Source organism: Pichia membranifaciens (genome assembly GCF_001661235.1).
Source record: "Pichia membranifaciens NRRL Y-2026 unplaced genomic scaffold PICMEscaffold_4, whole genome shotgun sequence".
Classification (NCBI taxonomy): domain Eukaryota; kingdom Fungi; phylum Ascomycota; class Pichiomycetes; order Pichiales; family Pichiaceae; genus Pichia; species Pichia membranifaciens.
The window spans coordinates 1,160,769-1,175,032 of record NW_017566985.1 but is presented as its reverse complement, the minus strand read 5'-3'; the positions used below and the strand labels follow the sequence as shown (position 1 = coordinate 1,175,032).

At 50.1% G+C, this 14,264-nt stretch overlaps 6 protein-coding genes across 6 annotated transcripts; 3 read left to right on the top strand and 3 right to left on the bottom strand.

Moving 5' to 3' along the window:
- The first annotated feature begins 111 nt into the window (after window positions 1-111).
- On the top strand, window positions 112-3,617 carry PICMEDRAFT_151420 (hypothetical protein). The gene has a single exon (XM_019160684.1). The coding sequence runs from the start codon at window positions 289-291 to the stop codon at window positions 3,553-3,555; it is 3,267 nt and encodes a 1,088-aa protein (XP_019017161.1). The 5' UTR covers window positions 112-288; the 3' UTR covers window positions 3,556-3,617.
- Window positions 3,618-3,702: 85 nt separating this feature from the next.
- On the bottom strand, window positions 3,703-4,569 carry PICMEDRAFT_21601 (hypothetical protein; the record flags this gene model as incomplete). The annotated part of the gene is made up of 1 exon (XM_019162214.1): window positions 3,703-4,569. A coding segment is annotated over one exon (867 nt), but the record flags the coding sequence as incomplete, so codon positions are not given.
- Window positions 4,570-4,960: 391 nt separating this feature from the next.
- On the top strand, window positions 4,961-7,194 carry PICMEDRAFT_17282 (hypothetical protein). Its single transcript, XM_019161531.1, has one exon. It carries the CDS (start codon window positions 5,147-5,149, stop codon window positions 6,725-6,727), a length of 1,581 nt encoding a protein of 526 aa, XP_019017159.1. The 5' UTR covers window positions 4,961-5,146; the 3' UTR covers window positions 6,728-7,194.
- A 173-nt stretch (window positions 7,195-7,367) lies between these two features.
- Window positions 7,368-9,698, bottom strand: PICMEDRAFT_26079 (hypothetical protein; the record flags this gene model as incomplete). The annotated part of the gene is made up of 3 exons (XM_019162431.1): window positions 7,368-8,445; window positions 8,503-9,033; window positions 9,112-9,698. Coding segments are annotated over 3 exons (2,196 nt in total), but the record flags the coding sequence as incomplete, so codon positions are not given.
- Window positions 9,699-9,992: 294 nt separating this feature from the next.
- PICMEDRAFT_17281 (hypothetical protein) lies at window positions 9,993-11,283 on the bottom strand. The gene has a single exon (XM_019161530.1). It carries the CDS (start codon window positions 11,125-11,127, stop codon window positions 10,078-10,080), a length of 1,050 nt encoding a protein of 349 aa, XP_019017157.1. The 5' UTR covers window positions 11,128-11,283; the 3' UTR covers window positions 9,993-10,077.
- A 791-nt stretch (window positions 11,284-12,074) lies between these two features.
- On the top strand, window positions 12,075-14,168 carry PICMEDRAFT_18725 (hypothetical protein; the record flags this gene model as incomplete). The annotated part of the gene is made up of 5 exons (XM_019162086.1): window positions 12,075-12,812; window positions 12,984-13,327; window positions 13,391-13,493; window positions 13,596-13,752; window positions 13,792-14,168. Coding segments are annotated over 5 exons (1,719 nt in total), but the record flags the coding sequence as incomplete, so codon positions are not given.
- Between the last annotated feature and the right edge of the window lie 96 nt (window positions 14,169-14,264).

Genomic DNA, 14,264 nt, shown 5'->3' with positions numbered 1-14,264 from the left:
GCTGCGTAACCAGGGCCGATCGTCCCGGCCGCCTTTTTTTTGTCTTTTTCGCATTTTCGCGTCTTTTTTTCAGAATTCCAGGGCTGTGCAGCCAACATGAATTTTTTTTTTATTTTTTTATTTTTTTATTTTTTTATTTTTTTATTTTTTTTCGATTTTTCGATTTTTCGATTTTGTCAATTTTCTTCCTACTGGGCCCTTTCCAACGTCTTTGTTCGGTGTTGTCCACAGACAGTTTGGCACGTTCTGGCACGGGGAACAGCCATATAGACACAGCGAGGAGGTAGCATGGGTGTGAGCAAGGACCACTACTACCGACTAGCGTCAAACCTGGCAAAAGAGCGGATCCAGGCAGCCACAGCGCTTATCAAAGAGCTCTCGGCAGCAGATTCCGAGCAGGAGTACAGGTATGCACTCAAGAGACTGATCTCGGGGTTGGCGTCGGGCCACGACTCGGCCCGGATCGGGTTCTCCATGTGCTTGACAGAGCTGCTATCGCTGCTTTTCGACGCAGACAACGGCACGAAGGCGAAGATCGCGTACACGTCGGAGCAGTATCTGGCCGACTTGGAGTCGCATCTGACCAAACAGGTCAAGGACAAGCAGAAGGGCAAGAACCTGCGGGCGTATCTGTTCGGCAAGATCTTCGGCATCCAGTCGTTGATCAACTCGGCCGTCCTGCACAAGGAGCTGGCGGCGGGGAACTCGCATCTGATCACGCACATCGTCGACGAGCTCTTTGCCATCGCGTTGTCCAAGTCGTGGATCCGGGAGATCGCCCTGGTGACGATGGTCAAGCTCATCACACAGCTGCGGCTCGCCACGGACGAGACAATCATGCCGCACATCCTGAAGTCGTTGTCGGACAACGACTTGCTGGTGTCCATGGACGGGCTTCTGATATACCTCACGATCCCGCAGACCCACAGAGACTCCCTCTCGGCGCTCGCAGAGCTGAAGCCGTCCCAGTCGTGGAAGAACAACGACCCGATTACAAGAGGGAACTTGCCGCTCCTCAATGCTGCGTTCCACGACCGGAATGTCTCCCCGGACAGCGAGGAGGACGAGAGCAGCAAAGATGAGAATGATGAAGGCAGGGCCAAGAAAAAGGGCGGCAAGGGTGGTCCCGCCAGCGGCCAAAACCAGAAGGGCTCGTGGAATCCGCAGCTACACAACGTGTGGGTCCCATTGTTGAGCGAGCTGATAGAGAACGAGTTGCAACTGCAAGACCCCCTTTCCGGTGAGCCCTCTCCCAAGAAGAGGAAGTCCAACAAGCACAAATCGAAATCATCCGAATCGAACAAGATCTCGCTTTCGACCTTCTGGCCTACTTTTGACGACACCTTTTTCGCCCAATCTGCCTCTCCGGAGCGGAAACATACGGGGCTCCAGATATTGGATCTTTGTTTCAATTTGCCGACGTTTAGGCCAAGTTTCTTCCTCATCGTGTTTGGCGAAAACATAACACGGTGTATCATAAACCACATCTCCAAGAAGGATAGAGTGCTACACAACCTCTGTGCGAAGATCCTGGCCAACGCCGTTAAGTGCTGCAAGAAACATCCTGAGGTAGACAGCAGACTCTACTTGCTCAGAGCATTGGAAAGGGAATGCGTTCTCTTTGACAGAATCACCAAGACGAAAACCGTGAGAGACTGCATCTCGGGCATTTCTTCAAATGACAACGATCTCGAAAAGGATGTTACGAACTGGATTGACATCGCCAACTGGCTCATAACAGAGGCCGAAACGGAACTATACGAATCCTCCAACAAGGCGAAAAATGAAAAGTTCAGAAACGAACACGATATCAAGACCTTCCTACTGGATGCATTATTGACTCTTGTGCGTGGGAACAAGAAATTGTTTAGATCGGTTGTCGATGGTGAAAGCAAGGAGTTGACGTTGGAGGTCGTCTCTTCGTGCAAAATGGTACTTGAATATCTCTCCCAAATGACCTATGTGAACAGTTCCGCCAAAGAGGTGGACGAAACTATAATCAAGACTGCCAAGGACAGACTACAATCGATATTAGCCGAGCTAATGGAGTGCTTCAAAGGTCAAGTTGATTGGTCGGGCTTGATTGTGCACGTTCTACGTGATGCTGAAAGAGACAACATTTTACGTGCCCAGATTGGCGAGAGTGACGAACTCATTCAAACGAAGAAAAATGCCGTTGAAATCTGGGAAAACTTGGGTAAGCTGGTAAAGAAACAGGTTACCAAGAAAAGCAGCTCATCTGCTGAGCGCCAATTGAGGGTCAACAAATGTCTTGTCATGCTCTTCAGCACAGCATTACTGGAATTGTATGGGGGAGACTCAGAATCGTTTGGAATATTGAGCGATTTGATCAACGTTTACGAAGACCTTAACAATCAGCAGGAGAGTGAGGACAACAACATCATAGATACCTTAGTTGATTTGATGTTGAGTTACTTGACACAGCAGTCGGGCTTGAAAAAGAGGGTTGGAACCTACATCTGGGAAAGCGTCTTGCACGATGTTGGAGAACAGCAATTGGAAAGGTTGTTTGACGTGTTGATGACAAGGGAAAACAAACTTGGCATGGAGCAGCTTTTCAACCAAGCGGTCGAGGACTTTGAAGAGGAAGGTGATGACGATGACGAGGAAGTTGAAGAGGAAGAGGAAGAGGAAGAGGAAGAGGACGAACACGATGACGATGACGATAATGATGATGAGGAAAGTGACGAAAACAGTGAAATAGATGAGGACGACAAGAGTAAAATCGAGGAAGTCGAGAGATCAACCACATCTGCTCTTGCCAAGGCTCTTAATGTCAAGGAGGATGCTGACTCTGACCAGGCGGGAAGTGGAAAGTCTACGGAGGACGCGGAAGGGAAAGACAATGAAAACGGCGACGAAGACGACGATGGCGACGATAATGATGATGACAGCGAATCAGATGAGTCGATGTCTGACGAACAAATGATGGCGATCGACTCTCAATTGTCTGCCATTTTTCAGCAGCGTAAAAGTGTTCTTGATTCCCTGCGTTCGTCTTCGAAGAACGGAAACGAGCGTAAGCTAGAGGCCCAAGAGGCCAGACAGTTGATGGCTCTCTGCAAATTGCGTGTGTTGGACTTGCTTGAGATATATGTTGGTGCCTATCCGACGAAGAAGGAGGTTGTCTCCATAGCTACAACTGGGTTGGATGTCATGAAGCTGACGGTCGACTTGGCGGTGGGCGAAAAGACACACAAGCTCATCAAGAAGATTTGCAAAAATGTCTTTACGATCGGAAACTCCAAGGAGAAAGAGGCCGTTCTGGAAACCCTGCGGAAGGTGTTAGAGCGGGCATCAGAGGCCAAATTCAATGCGTTGAGCCAGGGATGCAGCCAGGTCGCAGTTTATCTCGTCAGATCCGTCTGCGCATCAGACGAGGACAGTTACGAGAGCAACCTAGCCACAATCACTGGAATCTACCAGAAACATATGGTCAAGTGGGCCGTTGACTCGAGTGACCGCTCGACCGCCAGTATTTTCACAGACTTGGTGAACTGGTTGAGCTCCAAAAAATCCGCCAAAAAGCAGTGATCCGGTATGTCCGGTTGTACTCTACAGAATTTAGATGACATTATCATAAAAGTATACATACCTAGAAAATAAAAGTAATTAATTAATGTACAGATGGAGGAGTGGGGGCAGGGGGGAGAGATTTCAGGTATCTTTCGAAACCTTCGACTTGGCCTTGCTGTACAGACTGTCTCTGCGGGAATCAACTCTGCTGAGGAAGTCTTGTTTCTCCAAGAACCCGGCCTTGTTCGTGTACTTCAACTCGTCGCTGATCTTGTTCTTATCCACATACGTAGCCCAGTCCAGACGAGACTTCTCCAACGTGGTGAGCTTGGTGTTGGAGGAGTTTGTGATGACGGCGTCCAACAAACTGGCTCTCTTCCTCTTGCGTCTCAGGTTCTTCTGCGGCACCGCTGCGGAGGCCGCCACAGGCTCCGGAGCGATCTGGGCGGCGGCGCTCTTTGCCGCAGGTATGGCAGTCGAGTTCAGATGAGCCTTTGCTTCTTCCGAGTCGGCGTCCACCCATTTTTCCTCCGAGATCGTCTTTCCTGCAAACTCGTACGTCCGTGTGATCTTCACCTTTTCATCCACCGAGTGCCCTGCAGCGCCCAGCGTCGTGCCGGGCGACGAGGATACCACGTGCGTCGCAGCCGTCGTTGGTCCGGCCTTGCTGGTACTGTTGAGCTCAGCCCAGATGGAGTTGATGTCCACCTTGGCAGACGGAGACTCCTTGCCCACGCCGCTGCCATGAACATGCACCGTCTTCCTCGCTTTCTTCTCCTTCGCGTCCTCCTCGAGCCTCTGCCGCCTGGTCTTGATCAACCCTCCTTCGCTCGACTCGATGGAGGAGTACTTGGCAATCTCCTTCCTGTCGTCCTCGTCTATGAACTCCTCATCGTCGTCCTCGTCGCCCTCCACGTCGCCGTTTGCACCGTCATTAGCACCCCCTGTCTTCTCCTTGCTGCCGCCGTCCGCGACGTAGTCCTCGTCCTCGTCCTCGTCGTAGCCGTCCTCCTCGTCATCGCCACTGCCGTTGTCCGACCCTTTATCTTGATTTACGACGCCACTCTCCTTATTTGCGACATCTTCCACTTCACCTGCGCTTTTTTCCGTGTTTTCTGTGTTTTCTGTGTTTTCCGCCGTCCGTTCGCCGCTTTCTGCACCCGCAGACACGCTATGCTCGTTGCTAACGTCCACCATCGATCTTGCTATTGCCGCCATCTGTCCTGTCTTGCTTGTCCTGACTGGTCTGCTTCTCGCGAGCGGAGGAAAAAGAACAAGGTGGAACCTGTGAGAAAACGGGATAGTAGCGGGACCGCCGCTTTACGGTGGCGCGGGGCTCGAAACGGGGCGGCCGCGGCGACAACGAGAGCCGAGGCGGCTCAGACGGCTCAGATGGCCGAAAAAGGCAATTTTCCGTCGATCGACGCGTTTTTGCGTCGATCGACTTAAAACGGGTGTCCGCGATTTTCGTGCTCAGCGGTCTGGGGAGGGGTGGTGGTAGACAAAACGGTGTCTGGCTCAGGTTCAGACAGAAACATGCAGCTGTTGTGCTGCTTGAAGGGCCAGTGGAGGGCGAAACAGCAGAGACAGGGCGACACAGAGACATACAATGCTCAAGAGAAAGAACGAAGAGTCGGAGGAGTCGAAAGAGTCGACACACTACGTGAAAAGGGTGGCGTTGGACGCCGAAGCGGTCGAACGCAAGGACATACAGGACGACAAGCAGAAGACGTCTGTGTCGTTGTCAGGAAACAGCGAGGAGGGAGGAGCCGGTGAGGAGGACGAGAAGGTGGTTGGCGAGGACGACGGCGAAGAGCGCACGGGGTCGGCGGACAACAACGACGACATGCAGGGTATCCGGGAGAACAGTGGCAACGAGGACGCATTCGATCTCGGCGGCAACGGCGCCGACAGCGAGGCCGGGGTGGGTAATGGGCACGAGAATGAGGTTGGCGGGGACGAGAGCGGCGAGTCGTCGAAGCTGGTGCAGACCCCGAGCTCTGTTCCTTCGAAGGGCGACTTTGCGGCGCCGAAGGCCGACAGCGACGGCGACAACCCCCAGCAGCAGCACGGCGGGCCGATCTCCTCCCACCGGGTGCAGAACGACGACCCGACGTACGTCCATTTCCGGATGTTGGCGAACATCTCGGACACGGCCAGCATTGTTGGCAAGGGCGGCGAGGCCATCTCGAAAATCAAGGAGCAGTCGAACGCCAGAGTGAACGTGAGTGAGAACTTGAAAGGCGTGCCCGAGCGGATCATCAGCGTGCGGGGCTCTGCCGAGTACGTGGCGAAGGCGTTTGGCTTGATTGTCAGAACAATCAACAACGAGCGGTTCGACGAGTCCTCCAACATCGACTCGAAGTCGTACAACCTCCGCTTGTTGTTCCCGCACACCGTGATGGGCTACATCATCGGGAAGAAGGGCTCGCGGTTTAGAGAGATCGAGGAGAACTCCGCAGCGGCCTTGAGAGCCAACGACCAGATCTTGCCGGCCTCCACGGACAGAATCTTGAACATCAACGGTGTGGCGGATGCAATCCACATTGCCACCTACTACGTCGCCCAGACCGTCATCGAACATAAACAGCAGATCTCCAAGGCGGTTTACTACAACCCTGCCAACTTCAACCAGCCGGTTCTGCCTGCCTTGTCGATGAACCAGAACCACCAGCACAACAACAACAACGGCAACAACAGACAGTTTGCCCAAAATGGCTACAATCACCAACAGAATATGATGGGTATGGGTAACCCCAATCAGATGATGTCCAGCATGTACAACCAAAACCCTATGAAAATGTTGAATTCTCCAACTGGTTTTGCAGGAATGATGCATAATGGGATGTCGAATAACATGGGCATGATGGGCGCCCCACAAAATAGCGCCACTGGAACAGCCAACACCACTCCCGGTGACACGATCACAGGGCCGGATGGGAAAATCAACCAGGAGTTGTTTGTCCCGCAGAAACACATTGGCTTGGTCATTGGCCGTGGCGGTAAAAACTTGAAGGATATAAGACAAAGTACTGGATGCTACGTAAAGGTCAATGACGAAGTTCCAGGAGCACCAGATAGAAAGTTGACGCTTATTGGAAACGTTTACGGGATTCAAAACGCAATTGTTTTGATTAACAACAAGATTGAAAACGAAAAGCTCAGACAGCAACGAGAAGGTCACCAGTAATAAGCAAGCATTGGTTGAAGAAATAATGAATGAAAAACTTGATTGTCAAGGGATCATTGAATGGATATTCTGGCATCTTTTGTCTTTTTTTCTTGGCGATGTTGGAATGTATTTTACTCTGTTGTTTCATATTCTAGTTTTTAGACTTTTCTAGCGTTTTTATTTCATCTTGTATTTTATTTTTCATGATTTATTTTGAAATCTTCCTCTGTCCTTTTTTTGCTCAAAACTCTATCATAACCCTCCATCCTCTACATTTTCCTGTATCCTCCTACCTTGTACCATCTTTTCTATTTTCTCCTCTGTCTCACCATTTCACTTCTGCTTCTTTCCATCTATATTGGTCAGACGCCCTCTTTTTTCTTTGCTAATCAGTAGTCGAGTGACTGTATAATACCCCTTTTTCTATTTATTTGTTCACTTACTAAGTCACTCTCTTTAATCTTTATTTATTCTCTGTTTACTAACTTACTTTTTCTCTGTGTGTGTCGTTCTTAGCGTTCATTCGTGAATAGTGTATTCGTGAGTATACAAGCTTTATAGACGGTATCATAATTCCTTGTTCTAAATTTTCCATGCCTATGGCCTGTTTTATCTTCTTCCTATTTCCTCCAATGTCCTTGTTTATCCCATACTACAAATGAGGAACCCCAAAGCTGGTTAGCATCATATTGACAACGCTAAACAGTCCTTCACCGAGAACTAGCCCACTACTGAAAATAATCAAACTCACCTTGCCATCTTCGAAAACTGTTGGATTTGCTATGGCATAGGTGCTGCCCCGTAACCTCTTCAACCAATACCAACTTATCAAGCCACCCAAAAACCGTGCAAATGTAAAAGATGGAGTGTTGTAAATACCAATTCCAACAGCAACACCACTTGGCACCCAACGGCTGAATTTGTAATACTTATTATCCTTGTCAATTGTACCACGAATAAATGACAAAATCAAAAAAAGGACACCAAACGCTATAACAAATGAACCAACTTTTTCAGGTAGTTCATGTCCATTGACTAACCTTGCACAATCAATCCAGATGAAGGCCGTTGGAATCTTGAATAAAGGTCCTGGGATCTGGTAAATTCTATCGTACCACCGATACATTGGAGCAGCAACTAAAACCCCCCATATGCTGCCAAAGATCTGTGCTATAAACTGAGCTTGTGGGGACCCGTGCAAAAGATATCCAGTTTTCAAGTCTTGCATCAAATCACCGGCTTGTTGAGCAGTGGCCTCGGAAACTGCCCCAACGACCAAATTGATAAGAACTGCCCCTGGTCTAGATGAGGGAACAACCAGAGCGGTGAGTAGCTGAGAAAGTTTCCCTATTCCAGAGACAGGGTTCAAATCAGTTTCACCCAACGATTTGACCCCGACAAGCGAGAGAATCAATGATACAGGAATAGTAAGTAGAAGTAGCCACGAAGGTATGATACCTTTGAAAACAATCTTCATGGAGAAAACCAACAACGGACAGCAGAGAAGTAGTCCGATTGTAGGTGTAAGTGGATGAATTGATTCTTCATTGTTTGTTTCCAAACTCACCTCTTTGTTGAAAAACGCCAGTCCATTTCTGATTATATTTGAAGGTTGTGTCGAATTAGAGGCGCTTTCAACACTTGAGTAGGATTCTGAGTCCAACCGGTGGCCACCATTTTCGTTCGAATATTCTTCATCGTTCTCACTGTGTAGGGTCTGCTGGAGTGAGGAGGAACTATTCAAAAGATGCGAAGATTCTCCTGGATTGGAGAGTAATTTAGAGTGAAGAAACGAATTCCTGCGTGAGGTGAAGAAGGATTTGGTGGATTTGTAAGCCATCAACCCCAATGAAACCAAGGAGTCTGCAATCATGATTGCCAAACTGACCCACATGATCCAGCCCTCGGCACCGTCTTTCCAACTTCCTGTCTCCCCTGGAGCCCAGCCCATGTACTTGACAAAGGGTGAAAGGATGCACCATCCTAGTACCATTCCGACCATCATGCCGCATGTTGTATCAAAACCCATAATTATGCCTTGTCCGACATAGGCTGGCGACGGCGTGAAGTTGATGAGGTACTCTTCCGAAAGGTATGTTCCAAAGATCGGGATCGTCCTAATCTGCGGGACGAAGTAGCTGGTCAAGGTATATGCCGAGGAGAAGAGTGCGGTGAAGAGAAGAAGAGTAATATCCCTCGAGTACGACTCCCTGATGGGAGACTCCAAATACAGCTGGCTGTTTTCCACTGGCGAGTTCTGCAATGTTTCGACGTTGTTAGAATCGAATTCGTCGACTATTTCTCTTTCTAGCTGTCTGTCCTCTCTCGTCAACTTATCAAGGGTTTCAACGACGGCATTGCCGTTCTCGGTGTTGTTGCTGTTGCTGCTACTGCTAATAGACCTGTCATTTATGTTCTTGTTTCTCTCTATTCCAGGTATTATTCTTAGAGGGAAGCGGTGGAAGACGCTGATCAGCGTGGCGGTGGCGCTGCCACTGGGGAACTTGAGCTGTTGTCTAATGATGAACTCTTCCCGCAAGGGGATTGCAAAGAAAACACCAAAGAAGGCGAGGCCAGAACTCCAGATCAGTAGTTTCCACCACGGCTTGAACACGTCGAAGGTCTCCGAGAGCTGCAGCTGCATGTCCTGCACGAGCCCAGACTCCTCGGGCGTGAGTAGCTTCTCAATAGCTGGCACAATTCCAATGAACCCGTACGCCAACGGGCCTGTGGCCACGGCCACGGCGACACTCTGCACGTAAACGTTCTCCTGTGGGGAGAACGGGTAGGACAGCCGGAAGAACGACGACTCGGTGACCTTGAAGATGGAGAACGCCAGCAATGCGGCAGGGAGAGACATCATGGAGACCCAGCCGGTCTGGAGGCCGAACTGGAAGTTTGAGAGGAGAATCAACGTCCCAATGCCAAGGCCGACAATGGTGCCTCTCAGCGTCACCTGCGGTGGCTGATCTCGGTCTCTGTGGCCTGTGATGGCGACAGACGGGTTACTGGCTGTGTTCATCGTGTCCTGGGTGTATCTGTCTCGGTCTCTGAGGACTCTTTCGGTCGGCGATTTAAGAGGGCGTTCACGCTTCGTGCTGTGCTTCTTCACCGGTTGCACTGGTATCGAGTATGGCTCTGCACTGGTCTTATTTGCCTCTATCTCCGAAGACGACAACGTCCCAGTCAGTCATCCCCCGCTGGAAAATCCATTACTAATTGGCACGCCATTCATGCCGTCCCCGTCCCCGGCGGCCGCTTATCGCTGCCCGATTAGGCAAGCGGGCGAGAGAGAGAGGGCTGTTAGCGGAGGGGGTATTCCCAGTACATGTTTTGCTATCGATGCTATAGAAAGGAAGGAGGGGAGATCATCCGCTGAAGAGGATGTACTTTAGGATGTCACCCAAGGTCATGACGCCAAGAAGCTTGCCATCGTTGTCGAGGACGAACAAACGGTGCAACCTGCTCTTGCGGATGGTCTCGAGGACGACAAAGAGGGAGTCGTCCAAGGTACACGTGTAGACGCCCTCGAAGTCGTCACTGCGACGCAACAAGGCCTCACCGACAGTCAAAGAAAGGTCTGCGTAGACACCGCCCTTTACGAGAAGGAGAAGGTCGACGGCCTCGTAGACGTTGATCAATTTGTCATCGTCGTCCAAAATGGGCACGGAGCTGATGTGGTGTGTGATGAGCAGGTTAATGACGTCCTCGATGGGGGTGCTGAGACGCACGTGGCAGAGGTTGGACGTGGGCCCGATGCTCAAGTTGCGCAAGGGCTCAAGGAGAAAGCGTGTTTCCCTGCAATTCATGCTGACGAACTTTAATATCCGGTACTGCGTGAGCACAGACACGACGATCTCCCGCATCGTCTCCTCATCGCGGTCGATCAACGGTATCCTGCGGGCGGAGGAGTTAATCATCTCCACGCAGGCGTCGTATAGCGAGCGGGACGGGTGGATAGAGCAGGTGTCGAGCGCCGAGGAGCCGGACATCGAGCCGATGTCGGCCAAGCCGTCGAGCGTCAAGGTGTCGGACAAGTTTGTGGACTGGTCCGGTCTGGTGCTTGCGTAGTGCACGATGTTCAGGAAGTCCGACGCCGTGAGAAGCCCGGAGAACTTCGAAGTCTTTGAGTTCCAGAGCGGCGCCGACACTATCGAGTTCTGCAGAAGCACGTTCAACGCACGCTTCACCAAGAGCGACGTGTCAAACACAATGAGCCGGTACGACACCGGGAGCACGTCGAAGGACGTCTTCGACTTGAGAAACTCCCGGATCACGTCCAATGCTGCCCGCTGGTCCGCCACGACCGACGACGCCGACGACGACAGCGCCGGCGTCAGCTCTGCGTCTGTGTCTGTGTTCATGTGGCTGTTGCTGTTGCTGTGTAGGGCGCTTCCTGGGCCCTGGTCTGCAGACATTGTGTGTGTAGCGGTGTGTGGGGGTGTGTGTGTGTCAAGCTCGGTGTTTCCAGGCGTAGCGGTGGATGTCACTGGCCTCCGTTGTCCACTCCGAGCCTGGCTTCCTCTACTGCCCGTCGTCTGCCACCCTTCTTCTTGGCCCTTCCATATCGGACGGCCTCGTCATCTCCCTCCCCACGACGAGGAGAAAAACAGTGCGAAAAGGAAGGGCCGTGCCAGCCTGCCGTGCTGACGTCAGCATCCCGCTGACCTAAGCGTGCTGACCTAATCAGTCTTACGTCAGCACGCTTAGGTCAGCAGCTGAAATTTTTCTTTTTCTCCTCCCGATTTTCTCTTTTTCCGCCTTTTTTCTCGCTTTCCTAAAATTTTTTAGAGATCTGTCCCTTTTTGCAGCTTTGCAGACCAGGAGATATCCCAAAGATAGGTTACCGACTTCTCTTTTGCTGCTGGCTGGCTACAGAATCATCCATCAATTTGCAGTGCAGCTGAATTTGGTGGCATCCACACAGAGAGCGTCTCCATAGCAGCACGGCTTTTCCACCGCACCCGATCGATCGATCAACCGCTGAAAAAACCGTAGCAGAGCTCAGCTGAACTGAACTTGCACCATTCCGGACTGGGCAAATTCAGCGAGACACAGACACTCACACACACAAGCACACAGACCAAATATGATGACTATTCTGCCGTCTACCAACACACAGTCTGTCGCCGAGAAGCGGAGTTACGACTCCCTCTCTGCGGCGCAGCAGGAGCCACAGTCCGCCACCTCCAAGAGGCTCAAGTCTCCTTCGGTGGCAACTAGTCGAAGTCGCAGCAGCGGAAACACGGACACTAGCACAGGCACTAGCACCACGTTCAGCTCGAAGATGATTGTTCAGCTGGCGAGGTCCGCTGTTGCTTCGCTAGACAGCTCGGCGGATGGTGCCGTGGCTAGAAACACATACGACGACACGCCGATTCAGTCCTTGGCACACACGATATCGTTGCCGCCAAGCCACCCGAAGTCCATCAGCTCGGAGAACCTGTCGCTGTTGATTTCGCAGCTGACGTCGGAAATCGCCAGGTTGGACTCCTCCAGCGCCCTCCCGCTACTCCACTCGATCTTGCGGGTCAACTGGATCCACCACTCGACAATCCACGACGGCTTCTCCAGACACTACGCCACCTTTCTCACCGTCCTAGTGTCGACAATACCTTCCTGGTGGAACGAGGTGGCGTCGAAAATCATCTTGGATTTCCCAAGATCAGACGAAACCGTTCTCTCCGCCCACCACGAGACCTTGAAAAAACTCATCTCCTTGGCGCCAACCTCCTCCACATCCTTGCCCCACTTGTTGAAGTCAAGCTTCCCTAATAAAAACGCCCCAAAGGAAGAGATTCTCAACTACGTGAAAAATATATTGCATTTATCTGAGTACTACCATGTCCTGGTGAGCTATGTGTGGTCCCTAATTTTTGAAAACTTCATCAAAATCGACGTCGAGTTGCAAAACCAGATCGACGAAGTAGACGACGATGACTTGACTGAAGCTCTCGGATTGGATGACTCCGATAACGACGAAGATGCGTCAGGATCCGATGATGACGATGACGACGACGATGACGACGACGATGACGATGATGACGACGATGACGACGACGATGTGGATGACGACGATGACGACGAAGGTGCTGATAACGAAGTCGATGAGACCAACCGTGCAGTAACAGACAAGAACAACAAGGATAGTAGTACAACCAACCTACAAAAACTAAAGACAGTTGAAGACGAAATAGTTGAGTCTGATAATGAAGCCGACGACGCCAATGGGAATGGCTCCACCAAAGCAATTAAAAAGGTCACATTCACCGAGGAGGATGACAAAGACGACGATGAGTTTGATGACGAAATGCTCGACTCAGAGGCAGAATATACAATTGAGCTTGAGTCTCTATCAGAGTTGTCAGCCAAACTCGATACTCTACTTTCATATTTACTTTCATACCTAAAGCCAAACCTTTCTATTGACTCGCTTGAATCTGGCTTAGGTATTCCCACTTTCAGTGCATTAACTTCGGCATTCCGTTCCATAATCTTACCAACCCATGGCACTAAGGCAACACAATATATTATTTTCTACGCAGCCCAACAACAGCCAGAATTGATTGACGCATTTTTGGTCTCGTTGTTTGAAATTGTCTTCAGTGCAGATAAAAGGTCCAATTTCACCGGTTCGGGTATTTCAGCGCTTTCTGGTTCCACCTCTACGGGAAACATTAGTAACCAGAACGCAAGGATAACAGGTATCCAATACATCGCAAGTTTTGTAGCTCGTGCAAACAAGCTCTCAGACACCCAGATTGTCTCTGTTGTCACATTTTTAGTCGACTATTGCACAGCTTATATGGAAGAACATGAGGCGGATGATGAGGATGACACTAGCAACAATAAAAATGGAACAGGACGCAATAAGACTAGCCTCAAGAAAAGTGCTGACTCATCATCTCGTTTCAGTAACCTCAATGACACAAAGAAAGAGTTCAACCCAATGAAACATACCCTTTTTTACAGTTTGGTGCAAGCATTGATGTATATTGTTTGTTTCAGAAAGAACTCTCTACGTGAACCAGAATACCCTAATAGTAATCTAAACGTACCAGCCGAAAGCAACAAAGGTACAGGATGGGCTGCTGCATTGGACAAGTTCTTCACGAGGGTGATTGTGTCTAAATATGATCCACTACGTTGGTGCAATGAGACAGTGGTATTGATCTTTTCAAGAGTCGCCCAGTCAGAAGGCATCTGTTACACATGGAGTGTTGTTGAAAGGATAAGAAGAGAAAGGGTAGGAAGGGTGAATACGGACAAAAGCCATGAGCAAAAGGAGGAAAAAGAGTTTCAGGACTCAGCAGCCATTACGAGTACCAGTATTACCATCGGTACTCAGTCGTCCATGCGTGCAACCCAACAGTTTCTCGATCTTGTTGCATTTTTCCCATTTGATCCCTTGCTTCTAAAAAAATCACGGAAAATCGTTCAGGATACGTACGTCGAATGGGATAATGGTGACGATGACGATAACGAAGAAAGCGATTAAATTTTATAAAAATGGTGTACAAGCATGTATACTCTATACAGTCATTCAATCAAAAGC

Excerpts from the sequence above, each read along its gene's own strand:
- PICMEDRAFT_151420 (XM_019160684.1), top strand. The coding sequence starts at position 289 with ATGGGTGTGAGCAAGGACCACTACTACCGACTAGCGTCAAACCTGGCA.
- PICMEDRAFT_17282 (XM_019161531.1), top strand. The coding sequence starts at position 5,147 with ATGCTCAAGAGAAAGAACGAAGAGTCGGAGGAGTCGAAAGAGTCGACA.
- PICMEDRAFT_17281 (XM_019161530.1), bottom strand. The coding sequence starts at position 11,127 with ATGTCTGCAGACCAGGGCCCAGGAAGCGCCCTACACAGCAACAGCAAC.